Here is a 25,152-nt window from a genome sequence, read left to right on the forward strand (position 1 = left end):
ACGCACAATTTGGAGCTACAAAACTAAACGCCTCTGCCTCTGCTTTCCCCTTTACGCACAGGAAAAAAATGTGTCGGGCTTGATAGAAAAGTGGCAAATGGAAACCATTCAGCGATGCTTTTCGTCTGAAACCAGGTACCCTCCATCCCCTCCCCTCTTTTTTTCGTCAAGTATGATTTCAATACACAATAGGGGCTACACCTTGAAACTGCGTCGACTGGAGTCACAGTGCTGGGCATGTATCCTCGGAGAACACAACACAGGCTTATGTTCCTTTAGCTCTGGGGAAGGAAAAAAATGTCCTGTCCTCCCCTCACTCATTTTCCATTTCTCAGATATTCACTGCAGGTATTGTGTAAATACTCACTGCAATCTATTATACATAAAACACCCACTATATCGTTTCATAGTCCAGTGATTTATATATAACCTTGGGGATAAATAAAAGGATAAACAAGTCCTGGAGGAGCGGTCCAGCAGAGTTCATTGGACCGGGGTCTGGACCCCGTGGTGCGGCGGCGTGTCCCCGTACACATCCTCGCTCCCCGGCAGAGCTCCTCCGGGAGGGGTCATGCGTTTCTCCTTCTGTCTCCTGTTACAAAACCAAACCCTCACCACTTCTTTCTCCAGGTGCAGACTGTCCGCCAGGTTGATTATTTCCGACGCTGCCGGTTTAGGGCACTTCAAAAAATGGCTCTCCAAAGCTCCCTTTACGCTTACCTCGATTGAAGTCCGTTTTTTCCTTTTCCTCCCCTGCGCCGCGATTTTGTCCAGGCTGGTCGGGCTGCCCGAGGTGGAGTCCGCCTCCTCCAGCCACTTGTTCAACAGAGGCTTCAGCTTGCACATGTTTTTGAAGCTGAGCTGCAGGGCCTCAAACCTGCATATGGTGGTTTGGGAAAACACATTTCCGTACAGGGTCCCCAGGGCGAGTCCCACGTCCGCCTGCGTGAAGCCCAGCTTGATCCTCCGCTGTTTGAACTGCTTGGCGAACTGCTCCAGGTCGTCCGAGGTCGGCGTATCCTCGTCCGAGTGGTCGTGGTGGCTCTGCGGCCGGTGCTGGTGCTGATGCTGGGACGGAGGGTGGCCGTGTTCGCTGAGGTGCGGGCTGTGGTGGTCGTCATGACTGTCTCTTAGGTTGTGGTGGTGCATCCCCTGCCCGCTGCTCGGGATCAGCCCGTTGACGCTGAAGCCCGGCTGGGAGTAAATAAGGCTTTGGCCGTTCGTCGTCGCCATGCTTGGTATGTGCGCCGCGGTGGTGGTTCTCCATGCCCGGCCGTCGTGGTGGTTCCCGTGCGTCTGGTGCACCAGGTGGGGCGGCCGCGACTGGTGCTGCAGGTTGCTGCTGGAGTTGTGCATCTCGTCCCGGGCGCCCTGCACCGCGGGTTTGATGTCCTGCTCTGCGCCGAGCGGGCTGGAGGACCACGGGGCTCCCTCTCCGTGGGACAGCGCCGTGATCCACTGGTGTGCGTGGCTGAGCGTGTGGCTGTTGCTCTGCAGCGGGTAGTCGCTCTGCAACAGGCTCTGTGCGTCCCGGTACGCCGTGGCTTGCTGCATGCTGCCGGGCTCCGAGTGCACGATGGATGCGCTGGAGGTGAGGATGTTGTAGTGGTTAGACGCTGCGGTCGCCATGACTCTCGGAGCCGGACTGGTCGCTCTTATTAAAGGAACCTCGCATTTGACAGATCCTCTCCTGCCCACAGGCGGCTCCCAGGCGCTCTGCCAAGTCTAAGCTGAGGCGCACCTGGACTCAGCCCCGCCCCCGGCGCTCATTGGACCTGAAAAGATGATGGACGTGGTTACCAAGGGCAACGGCGCGGCGATTGGCTGCGGAGAAGTCTGAACAAACACTACTCTCTTTGTTGGAGAGGTGCGAGTTGAGGCTCCCGTGGAAGCGGATAGCCGGAGTGCAGCATGGGGAGACGGAGCACCGGGATCAGCAGTGCAACTGTAAGATACAGTTGATTTACTTTGATAATCATGTTCTATCAAGACTCAGGCTGTAGGTAGTCTAGTTCCAGGAGGTCAGGTTTCCCTCTATTGGGAAGATTAATAGAAAAGCTCTGATTGCAGGATGTCTAATTATTTACTAAAGTAGACTTTAAAGTTTGCTGTTAATTATTGACTGTAATTACTCGCACGTTTATGATAATAAATGCTGTTATTGTGCGAAACACCCTGATATGATTAGACAAGGCAAAGTTTTTCATTGCATCAAAGAGAGCTAGATTTCAGATTAATGAGAAGCATATTCATGTGATCTGTATACGGAAATATACCAGGCTGCAGACTGGACCTGTCTGATAGAAAATTACAGATAAGTGTTTTTCTGCGGTGCTGCAACATTTCTGCTAAGATGTTAGGTTTACGCATATTAATCCGACTGTGTTATCTGCGTAGTGTCGTGTGTGTGTGTGTGTGTGTGTGTGTGTGTGTGTGTGTGAAAGAAATGACTGAAGCAGCATTTGTTTCTGAGGAAATTGAGAATCTCCGTGTAGTCTATCAATCAACCATTACTTTTAAGTTCAGATAACGTAATGAAACCATGACATTTTAATGTACCTGCGAAGCAAAATGACAAACTCATTGGAAATCTAATTTATTCCAAGCGGTTTTAAAACATCTTGCATGCTGAAGCAACGACAGATAAGACAACATACTGTCTCCACTGTGGGATTGAGATATACGGCATGTGGTGCATTGTAGTAAGAATAAAACCATGTACAACTAGTTTGTTTTCTAAATCCAGATATTTGTACACCCAGGCTCGTTTAAATCGTATTGATTTTATTTTAATAATAAATAAAACGTGGATAAATTGGATTAGATTGTAGGCTGAGTGAAATGGACCATGCTGGACCTCATGCAGCCTTCTCCTGTATGCACATGCTCTGTGTTTACAACATACAGGTTAAAGTTTTATAGTTTGTTGAAATGAGGATATTCCTCATCTGGAAAACTGACACCTGCGCTGACTGCTGGCATCAGTGTAAAGCCTGTTATTTTCCTTTTAGTGTGTATGAGTCTTTAATAAATCTGGTGGTTGATGCCAGAATTTGCTGCACTTTCTCAAACACAAATCCATGCTTGTAAACATGAAGATTAGTATTTTTCCAATGAAGTGTTGTAGCCTAAATGTAGACGTCTTTCAGATGTTTTGACTTGAAAACTTTTAACAGTTCGTAAAGTAAACAAATCAACTTCTGTGTTCAACTGGGCTGTAAAGTTCATTTTACAAGCCTGTCTCCGTAGGAGTGGCTACACAGAACAGGGAGGGTGCCTGGATTGAAGCTGAGGGTTTATATCCTGAATGCCTAAAAAGATTTTTTACATTTTTTAACAGAAAAAATAAGCAATTTAGTTCCCAAAATGTTCCTTTAATAAATGTACTGTGGAGGATTTTGTGTGCTGCACTGTGAAGGACCTGTGTGGGACCAGCAGAGCGTGGTGCAACAGTACTGAGAGCCTTCCAGGTTTCTTTACATCACCAAGAGATTTAGAGATGATTTTCTGGCCTTATATGAAGCTATTTTAGAGCTAAAAGTGTGAGAAAAACCTCTCTGGATGTTCACCGTCCACTAAAGTGAGGACACACACAAATGAAGAGGAGGATTAAGTCTAGACTCAGGCCTCCAGTCCAGGGTAGGGAGGGCAGGTTTCCATTCCACCCCAGCTGTCGTCCCCCGGTGTCAGCTTCAGGGACCAGGACTTTGTCCAGAGAGGGGACATTCCTGGCCGTCCGCTGCTGGTTGCCATAGGGAGAGGTAAATGAAACAACGGCAGTCGCGTTGCTGCACCCCACCGCCCCCACCTCCACCCTGTTCCTGGACTATCTAAAGGCCTCTATTTAGAGAGGCTCTCTGCTGCGGGGACAAAGCCTTCGCAAGGATAAAGGAGGGAGGAGTAAAGAGCACAGGGCCCTGAGAGGGAGAAAGGGCTAGAAAAAGTGAAAAAGATGAGAGAGATTATGCCTGTCCTCAAAGCTGCTCCTCACACTCCAGTGAGATAAAGCAAACTGTGTGAAAAATTACAAATAAAACTTCCAATGCAGGGGAGCAGTACGTTTCTACTCTCTAACTTCTGAAGCAAACCCTTAATTCTTAATATCAGAAGGCATTAATAATTGCTACTGTATATTTGCAATTAAAAGGCACTTTTAGTTAGTCTAAGGCCCATAACAATTCAATCCACCAGAAATAAAGTAACACATACTGCCCACAAATTAAATCTATAAATCAGAGCAGACAGTTCTTCAATATCTGCAATTTATAACTTCTAAACTATGCAAATGACTAAAACTGTAATTAAACATTTCTTTAATAACTTGGACCGAGGAGTAAAATTAAAAGGCAATAAAAAAGCAGTTATTAAAGAAATATTTTCACCAAAAATATTCAAACTGTGCGGTGAAAACAGAGAAGTCGACATACTGAATATCCACGCTCACAAATCATTCTAAGCAATGTTAATTTATTCAAAAAGTTCACACAGGGACACATGTCGTGTGTATAGACTGAGGTCTGTGCACAATACAGTGGCATGTAACAAAGGGCAAGTGCTAATTATAAAATGTTCTCTATTCTCTGCTTTTTATGACCTGGATTCATTTCACACACTGATTTCAGTTGCAGCTTCTCTGTTTGTCTAGATGCTGCTTTAGTGGCCAAATAAAGACTCAGACACTGATGTTCCTCACAAAGAGAATAAAATATGTGTAAATTAGAAAATTAAAGGCCATTAAATTGTATATTAAATGCATACTTGGTTCTATTCGTCCTTTATAGGTACATTGTGTGACTGAAACACATCATTTTTTACCCTCCAAACATACACAAATTTTTACACATATGACATTACCATCAATTTTAATGACCAGGCAGGTGTTTTATTGTTTTAAAGGACAAAGGGTAAACAATTATAAGTCAGCCATGTGTTGTTGCTCTGTTTTCATTAATAATACCTGTAAACAGTGATATAAACCAGGCCTATAGAATCAGTTGAGAATCAGACAAAATGCTCATATTCCATGTATAACTCCAGCTCTTCAATTAAGTATTACTGATTGGGCCTTTAATGGATCTCATTTCATAGGCTAATAATCCTTTATGGATGTGAATCCAGCTGCACTGACAGCACATGAAGCCACCAGGATTTAAGTCATACAAGGAAAAGTTTCCAGGCACGGTTCAGTAATTCATTCTGGTAATATTGAACATTATTGTGGCGTAACATTGAAATCGGCCAAATCAAAAGAACATTGTGGTAATTAGGCTGTAATTCAAGGAATTACCACATCGCCACACAGGCTTAAATAGTCGTGTTGGGAGAAACGCAAAGCACATTATTTTAATGGTGTAATATGCAAACTATGACTCGTTTCAATTACATGGCTTAACAATGCATAAATGATGCGAGCCTTGTTATTTGGACTGCAGGGTCCTCAGTAATACAGTCACTCAGAGGGGCCAACATTAGGGGCCATGCTGCCTCCTCTCTTACTGTAGAAACCCAGCGCTGAGTGCTGAGGGCTGCTGCCACACTACATTTAAGGGAATAAAAATGAACAGCAGAGAATGTAAGCGTTAAATTAACAGTAGGATAATTATATGACCCGTGTGCTGTAAAGATTCAATTTCTAACGCTCTAATTAAGCGACTGTCTCCCCATACATCAGCTCACATCCCTCTGCCAATTTCTCAGCAGAAAGCGTCCTGTGAGCGGAAATAATTAGATTTTATTAAGACACAGCTCGTGTAATAAAGAAAATCAAGGGAGGGGATGGTTAAATATGATGTGTTTTTGAAATCATTGGTTGGTCCACACACACAGTCCACTGAGTCCCATTTAAAGACAGGGACAGTTGGATCCAAACTGGGGGAGAGGGACTGGGATCTGTCTGTGTGTCTGACTATATTAACCCATATAATGAACCGACTACTGTCTACTGTGGGGGGAAGACACAGGAGCTTGTGGTCCATGTCTTTTATGGATGGATTTTATGAAGCTCACTGGAAAATTACAGCATGTAGGGCTGGATCCATTTCCATCTTCTATTAATCTGTCAGTTATTCAGGAAACAGTGAAAATTGCTCAAGATAACATATTTACAGCCCCACTCCTCTCAAAAATGTGTTTTTCTCATTGTACCTTGATTAGTGTTATGTTTGGTCTCCACTCAGAATCATGAATCATGTATGTGCTGAGTTTGACAGTAGAAGGCTGTTTTCACAGTCATCTGCTGCTGAAGGCGGACAGATTCTCTGTGCTCACCTAAAATCTCAGTTTAAGAGCAGGATTTGTGACATCACAACTAGTTTGGAGCCAGTCAGGGTCTAATATGCAACTTTACACAATTGTGTACATGTGAACTTGAATCTCCAGTGTACATAAACTGAGAATGCAGTGTTCAGTGAAGCAGGATCTTGTGCTGAGTAGCAGCAGAAATTTGCATGTTCATATTTTTCAGTTTGGAAGAAGAATTTTTAACAATATGAAGGAACTCCGTCTGGAAAAACAATATCAGACACAAATTAATATTCCAAACAGAGTATTTTTATATGTCGTAAAACATGTCTGGGTGGTTCAGTATAAGGTGATGTCTTTAATGGTTGAACTATTGTTCAATGGTTTTGAACAATAGTTCAAAACCCAAATGTATCCAGTTTTTTATCAGAGAAGCTGAGACTGTTTGAGGATCTAAAATAAGATAATATTTGACATTTTATTTCTTAAAAAATAACTAAAACTATTAATTGATTATTAGAATATTTGCAGGTTCATTTCTTGCTGATTTACTAATCAAATAATCAACTAATCATTTTGTATGTATAAACCCTTACTACGATGATACCTGGACTATTATTATAAGACATAAAACCCAAGTAATCAAAATAAGACACAAAACATCCCAGCTGGAGCATGACTGGTTTATTATAGTCTCATCTTTAGGAAACAATCATGGCTAGATAGAGATTTCTTTGCTTTACATTCACCACCTGCCGACTTTGACTTCTTTGGCTGCTGTCCTTCAATTTATAAAACTGTACCTTCACAAGATATCCTGTGTTACAGCAAGGTAACTTCTTGTGTTACTGTCAAATATATATAGTTAAAAACAAAACAGCACTTTTTCATCAGGCACAGATCATAATAGCAGAGATGTCATGTTGTTGAGGCTTTATTTCAGATTAGCTGTTCAGATATCAAAAATCCTCGCTACGGCCCGTTTCAAGTCTTACATAACGAGAGCCTACCCACGCCTTTCATCCTTACTGTAATTGTTGTGTGCATCAAAGGGAGGGAGATTGACAGGCTGTATGGGAGGATTAATACAGTGGGTGAGTGACGACATACTGAGGGGAGGGAGGGAGGGAGGGAGGGAGAGAGGAACAAGAGCTCGAGAGGAGAGAGAGTAAGATGTGGGGTGAGAAGGAGGAGAATGAGAGAAAAGTAGGAGAGGACAAAAAGTGGAGAGAGAGTTAACGAGAGGGAGAGCATTAATTGTGTGCATTGTGCCGGGGCTCTTTTGCTGAGTGTGGATGTCGAGGCGCGGGTGCTAACCCCTCCAGCAGCCCGCCGTGATCTGAGCCAGCTCTCAGGCTGCTGTATTCCAATGCAATTAGGCCACTCAAAGGCCTGCTTAAAGCTGCACCCCCACCACACACACACACACACACACACACACAGACTCAGATAGCAACAGCCCCTGTGGGTCCCCTCCATTGTAGTGGGGAGGTGTATTCTGTCCCTCTTTGAGGCCCTGGATGAAGAGACCACCCCGGGGAGTAGAAAAAAGGGAGGATTACTTCTCTTTCTGTCCCTTTCCCTCTGTCTTTCTCTCTTTCTGTCTCTTTATCGCTCTCTCTCTCTCTCTGGTTTCACCTCTAAAGTGTGTGAGCTCAGGCAGGCACAGAGCACAGCTTTGGTTAACTCCACCAAAGAGACACAACTTGTGAGTTTTTTTTTTTTTTTTTTTTTTTTGCAGGAGGAAACAGAAGAAGAAGAAGAGCAATGAGGCATTTCTGTGATGGATGTCATTGTGGGACTGCTTTAGCACTATCACTTTCCTTTTCCTCTTTCATTATTCATACAGTCATATATTTCAACAAGTGGCGTGGGGCGTATAGCTCACTAGCTCTTCCCTGTTGGCATCAGTGGCGCAGCCTCAGTCAGTCCCCTCTGTGTGCTGTATTAAGAGAAAGCGCTTCACGATAGCAGAGTTCTCTTGGCTGGGTTTCAGCGCGTCTCATTCCCCAGAAAGCATTTAAAGCAGATTACCAACCTAACGCTACACCTCCCCAATAAGAGAGGAGAGAGAGAGAGAGAGAGAGAGAGGAAAAAAAAAACTGGCACATTATCACCTGCAATACTACTTAATGGCATCAACAGATTAACGAGGTAATCCACACAATGAGGTCTTTGATTCGTGTGGTTTGGCAGGCAATAATGCCAGGCATAATGCACACTGTTATTTCAGACGTCCCAGCACGAGAAAACCTGGCAGAAGCTGTTGCCTTTTTTTGTCTGCCTGTCAGATGAGCTTTTGAAGATTTTTAACTTGTGCATCTGCTGCTTTTGCCCGTTTCCTTGTCGGAGGAATAACCTGCTGGCTGCCTCTGTGGCACATGTGAAAGGCGAAGGGGAGGAATCACAAGCTTTCTGAAGGCTGTTTAAACAGCAGGGCTGAGGAGTTCTCCCTCGTCCACCGCCCCAACCTCCACCTACCCCCATTTTTCTGCATAAGGACGTGTGTATAGGATAAGTGTGTTTGTGTGTGTGTGTGTGTGTGTGTGACAGATCTCGCGGTCCCATCGCTCATGTGCGGCTCGATTAGCCCCACGTGCCTCGTTCATCAGACGTGGAGGCAGAGCAGATGGCAGGAGACGCACCATGTTACCATGCTGCGGCACTATGTAACGCTGCTCTAATTGAAACATCAATACTGCCCTGTCAATACACTACTGCTACTTTACAAAATGCCACTACCTACAGACCTGCACTTGACTGGGGAAAAAAAAAGCGATTTTACTCTGACATCTTTGTTTCACACTGAGACAAAGTGGTAAAAAGTTTCTGGCTGATTCCAAAATGGCAACTTTTTGTAATGGTTTTTTATATCCTCATTTTAGTGAAACACCACACTTGGTTTCTCTTTGTATACAGTGTTGTGGTGGTGCAGGAAAAAGGGAGAGAGTTTCCTGTGTAGCATCTCCGCTGTGGCACATTTTTAATGACTTGATAAAAAGTTGAGGGCGCTCACACGGCTGTGATCGGTAATCCAGCGTTATCAGAAATTCAGTGGAGAACAGTGAGAAATTAGGCTGCTAGAAATTAATTTGTTGTTTGTCCAACTCAATGAGGAGTGACACAGCCCCTTTAATAAATGGGTAATCCATTTCTTATTGCACTGAGCTGAATTCACCCTTCACTGAAGTGGAAAAAGACAAACATATCTTTCACTAACCTTTGCAACATCCGGAGGCAAACGAAGAGTGGAGATGAGCGCCGGGGCCTGCTCCTGGGACTATTTGTTTTTGGGGAAGGATTTATATGTTTGTGTGTGTTTCTGTGGCAGGGAGAGAGATTGAGTTTTAAAGCCAAGTTACGAATCTACAATAAATGATCTCTGCTGATGCTGAGGCCCCACAGTCGAAATACAGTACATGGAATTGATTCATGATCAGGTGGCGTGCTGCACGGTGGAAAATAACAGTCTTTATTTAACCATGGCTCATATGTTTCCTCACCTTCCTACCCACTGCCCCGTCCCTTCCCCTGCCTTCCCGCTCACAGTTCTTCCACCTCCTGGATCTGAAGAGTCCAACTCTTGCACGTCCGCCATGACACCGTCCTGGAGGATCTGCGATGGTAAGGACCTGATGTCTCTGTTCACATCATCTGAGATGGTCTTTGTCTCAAGAAGCTCCTTCACAGCAGCAGGTGTCTCGGAGGACTTCTGTAACTGTTGGACATGAAATGGGCGATGAATGGATGACACAAGGAAACTTGATCTACATAAACTAACATGAGAAACATAAAGAAAAGCAACTAAGGCTGCATATAACAGTTATTTTTAATATCAGACCATCTGCTGATTATTTTCTCAATTAATCGTTTAATCAATTAATCTATAAAAAATATCGGAAAATGTTGAATTCATCTTTTCCTAAAGCCCAAGGTGACGTCTTCAACTTGCCTTATTTGTCAGACCAAAAACACAGAGATGCTCTGTTTACTATCACATAACACAAACAGAAGCAGCAAATCCTCACAAAGGAGAAGCTAGAATTAAGGAATATTCGTTATTTGGACGAGAAAAAAAATTATGCAAAGGATTCATTGATAATCAAAGTAGTCATCAATTATTTTTCTGTTGAACAGCTAATCAATTTGTTTCAGATGCAAAAGCAACCACATAGGCATTTTGGTTCTGAATGTGCTAAACACCGTGAGAATGAAAACACACTTTTATCTCATTAACAATAATAATAAAAACTGTAACCTTAAAAGAAAATAGTCATAGATTTCTCTAAAATACAAAGACACAGTACAGACACACTCTAAGTGTGTTTCCAGATGTGTGCTCTGGAAATTCGGTCAAAAATCGCACTGCGTTTGGTTGGAAACTTCACTGTAACACCTGGACCAAATCTGATGACATCACAAGGACTTATTTCCTCAGACAGCTCCTCCACAGCCACAGAAGACATTATTTTCACAGGCTTAGTGGTTCCCCCCATGACTGGTGTACTGACAGCCACGTGATAAATCTGTGAAGTGGCCCTTTAATCTAATTCTAAAAAGCCAGGATTTTATTTATAGTTGTTGTGGTACATTATTCATTCTTGTTAAGACTCCTTGAGGTCCTCCGTCTGTTGCATTTCACACCAGCACCACGTGCAGCAGGGGTGGTGACTCCTTTGACATCCTTTTCCCCCTCCTTATGGATGTCATGAGTGAAAAAAAAAATTGAGAAAATACTCACACAATAAGAAACAGGACATGAGCTGTTAAGACAAATCTGATTCAACTGTGTTTTCTCAAGGAAAAAGACAAGGACAAACAGCTGAATTTGAAACCAATCAAAAACCGGGTCTGTCAAGGGCAGTGACGTTCAGATTCCAGTTACGATTTGATCTTGGCTCAAGTTTTCAGTGAGTGTTGACGTCTCCGAGTTGTGAGGAATCCCAAGCCGGCAGCTTACAGCGGGGGTTTCAGTGATACAGTATTTACAAGGCATGAGGAAGTGGGAGCACTGCAACAGACGGCAGCGTACACGGCGCTTTCAATTATTTCTCACAGCATTCATGAAAATAGAAGCACAGCGGGGCGTACAGTATGAACGACAAAACTATAAAAAGACATGGAGTGAAAAGAGAACTCCCGAGCCAAAATAAATGGCGACGTATGCTGTTGCTGGTGAAGAGCTGAGAATAGTGGAGGAGAAATAGAATTAGTGTGGTGGAGTGTAGATAGGAAGAGCAGCGATGGAGCAAAAACCTAAGCATAACGACTGAGGTTGAAGTTTAGATTTGACTGAGTTTGACTGGCCTCAGGCCTCATGCATGAACTACTCATAAAGAACTGGTCCAGGCCTGGTAGGTACGGATACTCTGCTTTTCTCCACAGGAAAAAACACCTGTTTGACCTGAGAATTATAAAGTACTGGTCTCAGTGAGTTTAGTCTTTCTGAGTTCATGAAATAAAACAAGCTAGCAGCTCTGTGAGGCTGCACAAAGCACAGTGATGCTTTGAGCAAAATGCTAGCTTCAGCATGCTAACAAGCTGCTAATGCCTGTCTACGGCGCTGTCTGCCTCACTAGTTGTCTCCATCCAAATTTCAATTACATTTTAAATGTTTGAAATGTTGCCAAAAAAAAAAAGGGATTTATGTCTACACGCGCACACACACACACACACACACACACACACACACACACACACACACACACACACACACACACACATATGTATTTATAAACTTAGATGGTGAGAGTTAATTTTAAAGTTTTATTTCATGACTTGAAATCTTTCTGTTCATGATAAGTGAAAAATGTGACCTGCTGGTGGCGTTAGAGGAAGAATCAGGGGATCATCAGTCAGTGAGCTTCATCCTCTGGGGACCATGAATGTCTGTACAAAGTTTACGGTAATCCCTGCAGTGAGTTGTGATATTTCTGTCCGGAGCAAAGCGGTGAACCTACTGACCATCTGACGAACGCGGCCGTCCCTTGCAGCCAGGCTGCCAGCGTGTCAAACCATTTATTCTTCATTTCTGTGCTTCTGTTATTGCAGTGTTGACAACTGCTGTAATCTTTTCTCATACTTTCAGCTCCCCAAAAGTACATCTGCCACTACTGAATTTGTTGTTTTTGACCGCTGATTTTTCAAAACAGGGCTTCAAGCTCTCCAGTGTGAAGTTCTTTTTATTCTTGCACATAATTTTTGTGAATGAAACATTCCCAAAAAACAAATAGGAACAGACAGCCTTATCTTGTAATTTGGTTGAGTTTGATTATAACGATCAAATCTCATGAATGCAGACCTCCTCATAAACAGTTTAGTGAATCTGACTTGAAAAGCTTGTACAAGAAACCTCACAGAAAAAAAGTAAGAGAGGTTTAGGAGAAGTGAAGAATATGAAATTGTTGAGTGAGTCCTAAAAAGGATAATTCAGGGTCCTGTTTTTCTGCTTTTGGCCATAATTTCAATAACAAACCTGACTGAGCACAGTGCTGTTATTATCATGGGAATGACCAAAACTACAAAAAATAACACACAAATGGAAATAAACTGGAAATATCCTTCAGATTGAAAGCTTCAGACAGGTAAATTTAGCATGTAGCTCAGCAGTGGAATGCACACACACCTACAGTACCTCCTGCATGCCCTCTAACTCATCAACAGAAACAGATGATAACCAGCCTTTCCTGGAGCTGATCCCTTTCTCCTCCCTTAGATGAGAAGCTGTTAGTGAGGGAGAGAGAGGCAGAGAGAGGCTCACAGACAGAGATGTTTGTTTCCCAGCCCTTCCACCGTCTCTGTGGGACGACCCTCCCCATCCACCCCCCAACCAACCCCCCAACCTAATGGATCAAACAAAGGACATCATTTGTAGGCCAAGTCTTTTCTGAGCGTCTCTCTCCTCAGCTCTGCATACCAATCCAATACAGCCCAAGGAAAAAAAGCCACGCTGGTACATATGTGTGTGTGTGTGTGTGTGTGTGTGTGTGTGTGTGTGCGTGTGTCTGGGACGGGGGTTGGAAGGTCTGTTTGCCTCTCCGCCAAGCATCGATTTATCCTTTTCTCCAATTTATTTCTCCTCCTAGCCTCTACGATCCATTCAGATCTGCCTCTAGGGGAGGAACTCAGGGTAAAGACGTTGTCAGGCATTGTCATTGCCTCCTAACACCAGCTCAAAACTCATCTACAAAACTCATCTACAGGCCCGGGGACCATGTACCCCTGCAAAGGACATGTCGGGCAGCAACATGCACACAAACAGAGCTACCTGTCGTCCGGCGGCACTTTTTTGTCAGAGCTGTAATTGGCCTGATAATGCGGCATAAAGGACACAGACAGAAGGCTTCGGTGATGTGAGAGGATAATCCCGAGTCTGAAAGAGAATTATATTTGTTTCACTTCAAACACTGAGCTGGAAGATGATTAAGTAGACCGCAAAATGCCCTCTAATTTCAAAAGGAAGTCATACCCTCTTTTTTTTTCCTGCAGTCACAACTGTTGGAGAAGCAAGAATGATATTTAATTGTTCCTTATAATCAGGCCTAGACTCAGTGTACGAGCAGATACGATCGGAATAACAATATCTCAAGTCTTGATTCAACTGTCTGATCCCTATCTCTGTCTGTATGATTCTGACATTTTCAGATGTTATTACTCAGACTCAAGGATTTGTATCCTAAAGCCTTGACGGTGATGACAGTGTTCAACAGAAATGCTGCATCTGCACAAATCCCTCTTTCGTACCCCTACGTGCACACAGAGCAGCAGACACACACACATACACACACATGGCAGAGATCTGTGAGCCATTCTTCAGTGTCACAGTGAGCGACGCCTGGCACATCCTTACACCTGAGGTTGATCAATGCAGATATGTCCAGAGGGAAATTGAAATCCATAGGAAATTAGGTGGCGCCAGTGATTTATTGGAATAGTAAATCACAGTGTGTGATGTGTGAAACGTGTTTTCCAGTGTATAGTACTGTACCTTCGGTCTGGCTGGTATGGTGATATCAGCAGCCCGCACCTTCCTGTCTCTTTCCATTTGGTAGACCCACTGAATCAGGTCCAGAGGGGGATACCGGTCCCTCTGATACACCCCACTGTGAGGGACAGGGTGACGCAACCCCATGGACACAATACTCTGCAGGGGTCTCTCTGAAGTACAAAAGGAGAAAGCACAGAACCACTGTTAAAGTGTTGTTTGGGACTGTCTGCCTCGATAGCTACGTTTTTATACAAATGTCAACTAAATTTTCCACAAATGTATAAAACGTTTCCAAGGATGAAATGGGTATTAGGTCCCTGAAAGCATCAAATGGGCTGGAGTAAGAGATGAAAATTTAGCTAAGTTATACTGTACTTATGGTTGCAATCCTTTTTCATAAAATCAAATTTTTATATCATTTATGAATGGCAATGGACATTAACTGTATTTGCTGTACTGTAATTACCTCCCTATATAATAGTTTTTAATGGCAGTGGCAGTGTTCACCATTCCCACACATGAGGGCTGAGCTGCACTAACTTACTGTAACATAACACTTTGCTACTTTGCTAATGCTACTGCTGCTAGGTCACATTAACAGTGCTCAAATGGCAAAATGTGGTGGCTTTTATTGTGAAACACTCACAGGAAATGTGTCACGACCAAAATAAAGAGGTGAACATGGTATTTTTTATAAGTAATAGTAACTATGGCCATTTGGTTATGATGCTAGCTTGTACATGTATAACAAACATGCAGGTGGAATAGCCCTGAAAGGTTGTGATGCAGGGATTGTGTTTGTGTTTCAGGACACAGGTAAATCATGCCATGCTTACATGGCAATAATTAGGCAAATCTGTTTTAAATTCAGTTTGTTGCAATTTCTTTAGCAAAATCAAAATTAAATTAAAAGCAACATCCTGCTGTGTGAAAATATTTGATCATATATTATAAAATGCAGCTGTTATTTTCATTCAGTATTTTAAATTGGAAAAAAAAATTGAAACTGGACATGTAAACCCCTTTAAAGGGGTTTCCTCAACTTCCTGTGCTTGTCCTGGAACTATAAGACGAGCACACTTACAGTACAAGAGGAAAATAAAAAATACATATCAGACACTGAGTAGTTGTGTGAGTCTCTTAGAGGAAATTGCAGTCACATGAGTGAATGAATGCTGGAATAAATACAGGAGGCTTTTCTTGAGAATCAAATAGAGATAGTGAGTAGTGTGAACCCCAACTGAAGAATCATCTCCCTACACACACACACACACACACACACACACACACACACACACACACACACACACACACACACACACACAGCCCTTCCCTTGTTTTGTTTTTTTTTCTTTTTCCAGGTACTCTGCTTGTGCTCTCACTTGTTTTTGTCCAGCTTAATTGCTTTTTTTTTTTTTTTTTTTTTTTTTTTGCAGAGAAGAAGAAAAGACAACAACAAGGCGGTGAGGGCTGCGGCTAATGGAGAGGCTGTAATTGTGAATGGAGGCATTCATCTGGAGACGTCGTCCATGAATTGCGCCGCACAATACCCAGCGCCAGGCTGCTCAGATCACCAACCAGTCACCAAACACACACACAGATACACACATGCATACACACACTGAACCCTCAGATCACTGGTGCTCAGAGGAGTAGCATAATCACACCTCCGCAGAGAGCAATACACTGAGGAGGGGAGGAGAGAAGGAGGAGAGGAGCTGGAGGGGAGGAGAGGGAGAAGAGGGGAGAAATTATACAAGGAGAGAGGAGGGGAGGGGGAGGAAGGAGGAGGAGCGGGGATGGTGAAATTGATGTTTCCTACCATTTGATTTGGGCCACAGAGCCCAGGAGGCAGATCAGATAGAGCCACATGCACACACACATGCACATAACACACATATTTTGGCATACAGCACATGCACATACCATTTGTATACGGACTCACATAAATGACACAAACACAAAAGGATACATGCACAGTTTCCTCCAGGACACCTGCACAAATATATGGACACTGACACACAACTATGCATGCATGCTTGGAAGTAAGCAAGACCATACATACTCACTTTGACAGACAGGTAGACACACACACAAAGGGACTATACATCCTTATAAACATCATGTGTATAACTTGTCAGAGCTGAGAGAAGCAACTCATAAACCGCACTTCCTTCTACCTGCTGCAACAGTTAAACCCACACACATGCCCCTCAGCCAAACAAACACCATTAAGCCAAAACACACAGAAAAGACAGCTGAAAAAGACACAACAAAGCCTATGTGACGGTGTATAAAAAACTCTAATCTCAGCGAGGCGAGACGAGGCACCTGTCAGCACGGCGGCTCCTGCTACTACAGAGAAACATCAGGACACAACAACTCAATTAAACACACCATCCCTGTTCAATTACTGCCACATAATCACTGCAATTTAGCTTCACTTGCCACACATCCACCAAACAAACACACATGGGGGCACGCACACATACAGAGGCGGAGAAACATGCGCAAACACACTCGCATGATGCTGGATCACAAAAGACACACAGGCTGGAGCTGTAGATTCATCCTACACATCAGGAGTGTAGAGCTCCCCACGAGGCATCTGCAGGGTAACTTGGCAGAAAGCAAACGTGGAGGATGTTGGCAGGGAGCAATTTAAGTGGATTGCTGATTTACGTTTTCTCTAAAAACAATCATATTTGCAAACATGTTTACTACATCACAACTATCACACTTTCTGTTCAGCAAATGCGGTTGGCTATATTTTAGGGTACATATTCAGCATAGGGGTACATATTAAATAATAATAGAATTAAATAAATGAGTCAGATCTTTATTTTCCTACAATCTTCCCCACATTTGTCGACTTGTCCCTGATATTGTCCTCTCTGGACAATATACTGTACATATTTGCAAATCCTACCCAGAAATCAGTTTAGTTTCAGCAAAGGCAGCAGATACACTGAGTTGCCAGTTTCCTTACCAAAATAAATGCACTCTACTACAACAGCCCTGCTATAAAACCTGTTTTGATGAAGGTTGTTATGTTAAGTAAGTGTTGATTTAACTTGATGGTCATTTGGAGGCTGCAGTCTGTGGTGCATGAAGGTAGGATTTATTGCAGGGGTGCTGTATTAGACTGCAATAGTTTAGGCTAAATGTGCCTTATTAACTGGCAACTGTATTCCTGTTTTACTCCAATGAATTGAAGAGGTACAGAGGATTTAACAGAGAACACAGGGGGTCACAGGAAATCAGTATATGTTAGTTGCTTAGTAATTTCTGCTCCCACTGGGATGTGTGTGGTCTTTAATAATCACAGGGTAGACCTGGAACAGGACAGAAATCATTAAAATCACTCCAGTAAAAACTGCAGATCCTCTAGTCATACTAAATCTGTCTGGACAAGGACTGTGACTTTCCCCAGACAAATATTCTGACTTTCACAAGCTCCCTGCTAAATGCTCACACACACATGACCAGGCAGATCTGAAGCTAAATGATAAGCATTCTTAGATGACATTGTATATTATATAGACAAAACCGTATGCTGGCACACTTCCACATTGCCACATACCATTGTCTGCTTTTGCCCTGGGGCTGTTTTCATGGTTTGTGCTTAGTTCCTTAGTTCCAATTAAGAGATATATCAATGCCACAGCATACAAAGACATTTTAGACAATAGCATGCATCCAACTTTGCGTCTGGCCCGCTCCTCTTCCAACATGACAATGCCTCTGTGCACAAAGCCAGCTCCATGAAGAAAGGTTTTCCCAGTTTGGTGAGGAGGAACTTGACAATGCCCGGAAGCATAGGCCTTAATGCCCAGTATCAGTACCCAGTGTCACTAATGCTCTTGTGGCTGAATGCCTGCAGCCTGTTTCCAAACTTTTATGAAAAGCCTTCCCAGAAGAGTAGAGGCTTATCAGTTATGGCAGCATTGATTAATAATGATTAATAATCTCATATGTGTTTAATGCACTTTATAGTGGTAAACACATACTCTGTTCACGTGTCCACATGCTTTTGGAGATGTAGTGTATGTGCATATGTATTTGGCAGGAACTTTTAGGCCTACATGGTGTATCACTTAGAGAGACTGTGTGCAGATAAACATCACAGCTGGCGGAAACAGTCTGTGTTTGCTCGTGTGAAAAAAGGTGAATAAGTACAAGCGAGTTCAATATGATCCATTTTAGTAAATAGGACACGTATATGTTCTAATAACTAACACATTTGGAAATACACTTATGTGCTTTATTATAGAAAAATAGAGAGTTGGAAGAGAAAATTGGCCAGGCTGAAGTTAACATGCTAAATATGAAGCTAGAGCTAGGAGATGATTAGCTTAGCTTAGCCCAAAGACTGGAGGCAGCGGAGCTCATCTAGCCTAGTGCTATATTAAAGTAAAAAGTCAGCATATCAGCACCTCTAAAGCTCACTAATTAACACATTATATTTTGTGTGTTTTAGCTGTATGTAAACTGCTTTCTCTTGTTTCCACTTTTTATGCTAAGATAAGCTAATAGCCTGTTGGCACTAGCTACATAATTAGCACGAGTATGGTATCGATCTCCTCATGCAAGTCTTGGTAAGATACGTAGGAAATGTATTTCCCTGAATTTCCAGGTATTTCCTTAATTATGTGTTAAGCTCCAAACAGCATTCAAACATATTCAACACACAGAGAAACAGGAGCTCGTCTGGAAATGATAATCACAACGTCACGGCTGGGGGTGACGTTCAGAGCACAGTGTGTAAACTACAAAATAATGTCACTGGGGATGAGACTGAGGAGCAGCAACACTGTAAGAACCTGTGAATGAGTTGTGTGTGTGTGTGTGTGTGTGTGTGTGTGTGTGTGTGTAGACAGCAGATTGACTAACAGCTTGAACTTGGGTTAGATCCAGGAGGACAGAGAGGGATACATGGATGGATGGAGAGAGAGGGAGAGAAGGAGGGGGAGAGCCATTGATTTCTCAACAGAGAGATCAGCATCTTGACAGAAAGAGACGAGAGAGCAGCAGAGCAAGACACACACACACACACACACACACACACACACAGAGAGAGAGAGAAGGTTCCCATTGTGGCCCTCAGGTGAAATTCCACGACTCTTCCATCTCTTTCCAGGTTTAATAAACTGAGCTAGAGCAGTTCTTCCTTCCTTCCTTCCTCGCAGTCTGGTTTTAAATAAAGTTGTGTTAAAAGGTTGTGTTAATCAGGTAAATATGGATAAAGTTATAGATATAATCAAACCATCAGTAAAATTCCTTAACTTTCACAGATCCCTGACTTTTCTAGGCTTCTTATCGAAAGTCCATGATATTCCAGGACCTCCGTGACCGGTGGGAACCCCCACTGACAGAGATCAACAGAAAAGTCTGGTTCGGTGTCTCTCTCCCAGCATGCCTCAGTGATTCTAACAACCCTAAAACCCCCGGCAGAGACAGGGAGGACAGTGCTGTAGCTTCGTGCCGGTGTGGCTAACGACGTGTACGTGTGTGTGCTTGTGTGTGTGGAGGTCGTGGGCACCAGGGGAGCTGACACACACTGTGGAGGAGGGGGTGGGATTGGGGAAGGGCAGCCAGGGGTCACGCTGTAATTACACATCACAGTCCCTGTGGTCAGTGGCCCAACTGACTCCTCCTGAATACACTGGCTCGACTGAAGAAGCAGAGATGGCAGGTGGAAGGCAGGAGGTGTTGGGAGAGAAGAGTCAGGAAGTTTTTACTTCCTACCAGAAACTTGAGATTGGTCAGAATTGCACATTTATCTATGAAATGTGCTTATTTTTCATTTTCTGCTTTATAATAAACTTGTGCATGAATTAATTTGGCTCTCATTGGATGCAGTTTAACAAAAGTACACTCCATGCATGTGTCAAACCTTTTCCTAACCCATCACATAGCGGCTAGAACATAATCAAAGGCTAATTTTAAGAAACTTATTGATAAAAATACAACTTAAATTTACTTTATTTTGTGGCCACAGTAACATATATACATTTGACTGATTCACTGAACTGGTGTTATTTTTTCATGTCACTTGTCCACTATTTCAGAGGTCCAGCAAGCGACAGAAACTTTGGAACTTCCTGTCAGAACTTTTCATAATAAAAGCTAAAAGCTTGTTTGAACTATAGAACTTCAAAACTAATATTCATGAGCTTTTCATTTATAGACAAAATTGCTAAAGAGGAAGTGATTCTGTGGGTAACTGTTACTGCTGTGACAGAGATCTATTGTAGAACCAGGTGCTGTGCTGCTCCCGATGTGACACAGTTGTGTCTGTCATTCACTCTCAATGTGGATAAAAGTATAATAAGCATCTTCAGGTGGGAGGAGAGTCTCTATTTACAACATTAGCTACAGCTTAATGTGAGACTGTCAGTTCGATATTGTATGATAAAAAAAAAACTGATTATCAAAATAATCTGGCAGGCCAGATATTACCGCTGGCGGGCCACTTTTGGCCCGCAGGCTGCCAGTTGCCGACCACTGCTCTACAATAAGTTTGCAGTAGTTAAAAGTTCTGCAAATGGTTGATACTTTCACATACCGTGCACGGTCCTGTGTGGGTGGTAGGTGCCAAAGAGGACGAGTGTAACACTGAGCAAGGATCCGGCTGCCTCCTCTTCACTTCCCCTCAAACAGCCCTTCACTGTGCCTCTGTGGTCAGTTACCTGGAAACAAACACATCAGCAAGAGCATCATAAAATGATTCATGATGAACACTATCAACAGTGGACATTATACATCCACAGTAGAGAAAGAGGAATCACTGATGACTGACAATATGTTTTGATCGATGTAGTAAATTATTAAGTGTTGTTCACTGAAACTATCAGCATCTAGCTTTTATCAACCCTCTCGAAAAAGGGTTGGAAAGATACAATCCTGTCTCTTTAGCTGTCTTAACCTGAAACAGAAGAGAAGTCATGGCATGTACACACACATCAGATTAGACAAGCATACAGTCAAGCAAACTTGCATTCATTGGAGACAGTGGCCTATTTTGTGCTGCAAATAGTTTGTGTATTCAGTGATCTTTTCATGTTTAATTTATTGTGTTACTTTGGGGTCACAAGCAGCTCCCAGAAAACTCAAGCCTGTTAAAATGATACATTACAAGAAGACAATAAAATTCCGCCACACCACATTTTTAAAAACTAAATATGTGAAGTTTTGATTCATTTTGATAATATTTAGCCCACAGGCTCCTAAGATGCTCAGTGGCCTGGTGGTGCATCTAATGGAAACTGTAAAGACCCTTTTCTGTCAATCCTCATCTGGACAGACAGACTGCTCTGTTCAGGGGTCAGTATGTTAAACTCCTCATGCACCAAACTTAAAATGCATCATGACTGAGATCATTGTGAATGAGGAATTGGTCATGTAGTAATGAATGGTCTGGCGCTCGTCAGTGAGGTTTATGGTCATTTTAATGTATCACTGTTTGTGTTTTTTGTCCTTTTTTGGCATCACAAAGTACCTTAAGCAAAAAAAAACCCAACAAAAACACTGATGTATGCAGCACTGCTCCATGCTATTTACTTGTCCCTATAAAAATAAAGGCTGAGGTGATGCCAGCGACCAACTTCACTGTTCACCTGGCAGCACCAACAACATCAGTTCACCATGTTTACAGGTGTGCACAAAAGTCCTATTTCTCAGAGAACATGTCATAGAAGTTGTCAAACTCAGCAAGAAGAGGCAAAAAGAAAATGAGGTTACTCCTTCTGTCTGGACATCATGAGGTGCCAGAGATTCTCCTCCACTATGACACATGAGGTGGGATAAAAACAGACGTTGTTATGTCCAGTGCTCATTGTGTTCCTGACACCTCAGGCTGATACCGTGTAGTTTGATGGTGGCAGTTATTGCAGAGGTGTGGACTCCAGTCACATGATATAGTCATGAGTCAGACTTTACACTTGTTCCTAAACTGTAATTGAAAAAGGCTGTTCGACGACAACGGTGAAAATATCCCAAATAAAGCATACATTTAAACTGATTTTAGTTCTTTTCTGTGAGTATTTCTAAAAGTGGCTAAAATACACCTTTTGTGCTGAATCCTTCCACAGCAGCACATCACTCAACTTCTATGCTGGTGCTCTTGGCTGCTTCTCCAACCTGGGAACTCGCTGATCTGAGTCTACTGCACATGATACACTGACCGTAGATAAGTACCTCACAAACATTAGCCCTCGTCAAATCGCCCAAACTATCACTTACATGCTATAAAGAAATAAATCTGGTCTGTAGTCTGGTGCTTGTGTTCCTGGCAGACCAGTGTCTGTACTCTCTGAAGTTCATTTGTGAGGTACAGGACCTGCGTCCTCTCAACTGGAACAATCTATCATGTGATGTCATTTATATAATTGTTCATATCTTTCAGTCATTTATCTTACGTCAGTATTTTCAGCTGAACTCCTAAAACCATCAGAAAAAAATAAGATAACATAGAAAAGTACGCACATTTGATATCTGCTGCTCGTCCCACTTTTATGATTAAAAATAAAGATGTTAATCTCACTTTGACTTCTACATGCAGACTTACTTCATTATATCATACAGAGCAGCTGCCCAGCATACCTGTGTGTGTGTGTGTGTGTGTGCATACTCTACAGTGGCTTCAGAAAGGATCAGACCCCTTCACTTTATTGTGTTGTAGATTTAACTGTGAATTGATTCAAAAACTCCTACACTCACTAACCCATAATGACAAAACGAAAGCTTGTTTTCAGAAATTTCTGCAAATTCATAAAAAAAAAATACAAATCTCTCATTTACAAAAATAATCAGACCCTTAATTCAGTATTTTGTAGAAGTCCCTTTGGCAGCAATTACAGCTTTAAAAACAGCTCTGAACACTTCTGAGATTTCAGGATTTGATTTGTAATGAATTTTTGTAATGAAAATTTCTAAAAACATCTTTTCTTTTTTGGAGTGTAGATTGATTTGCAAAAATGTCAATTTTCTCCATGTAAAATTAAATCTGCGACACAATAAAGCATGCAGAAAGTGAAGGGGTCTGAATACCGTGCGTTTGTGTGTGAGAGTATATGTGTGAGTGCTCTGAGCAGACCAGAGGCCAGGCACGGCGGCCCCCAGCCGAGCACCACATTGATTTGTTGTTGGTAAACAAACAGCTGGATGCTACAGGTAGATCGATATGCCTCTCATGCCTCCCAGCCTCCCAGCATGCCTTTCTACTGACTCGACATGGCTCTCCTAGGAGCTGCGACCCTGCTGTCGCTGGGAAACGTCATGAGTTAAATATTTTGAGCTGCCTGATTGTTTTTATTTGAGCTGAAGATCATTTTTACATAAAGCTACTCCTCTGGCACAATCCTGAAATCTGTACGTTTACAGTACACTTTTATGTAGCAGTAGAAAATCATGTTGTCATGTTTGGTGATGGTTTCAGCCATAGGTGCACTTTATCTCCATATAAATTGGCCTCTAGTTGCCTTTAAATCACCAAAAATTGGGGAGAAATAAACCACTTATTATGCTACTGCCATGATTAAAATGATGTGTAACTACAGTGGAATAAAAACTGTGAGAAAAGCAAAGAAACGAAAAGAGAAATTAAACTAGACAAAAGAGAGACTAAAAATGAGAGGATTAGCAGAAAGAGAGGAACAGAGGAGAGAGGGAAAGAGTTTCAAAGCCAGAGAGGGAAACTACAGAGAAAGAGAAAGAAAAAAGAGAGGTGGGAGGATTAGAGATAGGGGAGAGATGGCAGGATATCGAAACAAGTGAGTGTCGGGGAAAGGAAACTGAGAACCAGCAATAGAGGAGGAGTCTGAGAGGAGAAAGGAGTTCAGACAGAGCAGGTAACACAGAGGTGGGACGGGACAGGGACAGAGAGGAGGAGATAAAGAAGAACCAGGCAACATCGAGATACTGCTTTGTGATTCTCAATTTATTTCTACTTAGACGTCACTAATTCTACATGCTACAGTTAATTTACTATAAGGAGCACTGCTCAACCTATGACAACAGATGTATAATGTCTCCTGTGTCTCTGTAGGAGCTTTCTAATATCTGAGAGACAAGCCTGACCCAATATCACACTTGGGTTGGGCTGGAGGGACTTTAACAGAAAGCCTGCTACAAACTGGGGCTCTGAGGTTAAAGGATGTGGCTGTTTATCAAGAACATAGGGTCTATTAAAAGAAGCAGGGTCCAGTGTTTTGGGAGCTTGACTCATACTAGGGACTAAAATGAATCAAGCTCATCAGCCATTTACTGTATTTTTTCTGACTCTTACAAATTCACCAACTTTTTCGATGAGCAATACTAAACTGCCAATGCACCACTTTAATAATGAATTACCCGAGGTTTGAAACACTATGTGGAAGGCGGGGGAAATGCCACCTGACCGAGAAAATGTAGGTAAAGAAAAGCAAATGAGCAACATCTTCTTTAACTAAGTGGTCATCCACTAAACACTAAACACTAAATGTTTAGTATGTGGCATCTGTTCAGCCAGCACAAAAACATGACCCTAAACTGAAGCAGATGTGGAATTCAGACGTCGTGAAGTTTGTCATTTACACCTGTGCTTTTTTCCCGCTCCTGTGACATGTCAGAATGTCTTCTGTGGAAAATACCTGTAGCTCAATCTAACCATCAAGTCTGATATGCTGCCACAACGTGACTGGTACTGAAGTACCCCAATCTGAATCTGCTTATCAAATCTGAATCCTCTTGAATCCCTTATAAATCTATTTAGGTTTAGCTTTTGACAGTTTTTTAAAGAGTATCCCGCCCACTGCTTTTGCAGAATTATTGATCATCCTAATGTTAGGGTGATCAATAAATTGTGATGCCAAGGTCTTAGATTCAGGTGCTTTCCAACGCACCTGAATCTACGACATTTGGAGGTGTCAATGTGATATTTAAGA

At 42.6% G+C, this 25,152-nt stretch overlaps 2 protein-coding genes across 2 annotated transcripts in view; both read right to left on the reverse strand.

Moving 5' to 3' along the window:
* Positions 1 to 1,926, reverse strand: pou3f2b (POU class 3 homeobox 2b). Its single transcript, XM_071468475.1, has one exon. It carries the CDS (start codon positions 1,627 to 1,629, stop codon positions 484 to 486), a length of 1,146 nt encoding a protein of 381 aa, XP_071324576.1. The 5' UTR covers positions 1,630 to 1,926; the 3' UTR covers positions 1 to 483.
* A 4,910-nt stretch (positions 1,927 to 6,836) lies between these two features.
* The window catches only part of LOC139612671 (furin-like protease kpc-1), a 180,786-nt gene continuing 162,470 nt past the window's right edge, over positions 6,837 to 25,152 (reverse strand). The window contains exons 17-19 of the mRNA XM_071468476.1: positions 20,796 to 20,919; positions 14,228 to 14,397; positions 6,837 to 9,958 (exon numbers count right to left, since the gene is read on the reverse strand). Coding sequence (XP_071324577.1) covers positions 9,740 to 9,958; positions 14,228 to 14,397; positions 20,796 to 20,919 — 513 coding nt within the window. The 3' untranslated portion in view covers positions 6,837 to 9,739. The remainder of the gene's footprint in view (positions 9,959 to 14,227; positions 14,398 to 20,795; positions 20,920 to 25,152) is intronic.

Source organism: Trachinotus anak, unplaced genomic scaffold (assembly GCF_046630095.1).
Source record: "Trachinotus anak isolate AG129_WGS33_773 ecotype Australia unplaced genomic scaffold, CSIRO_AGI_Tana_v1 ptg000032l, whole genome shotgun sequence".
In the NCBI taxonomy this organism is placed as follows: Eukaryota; Metazoa; Chordata; class Actinopteri; order Carangiformes; family Carangidae; genus Trachinotus; species Trachinotus anak.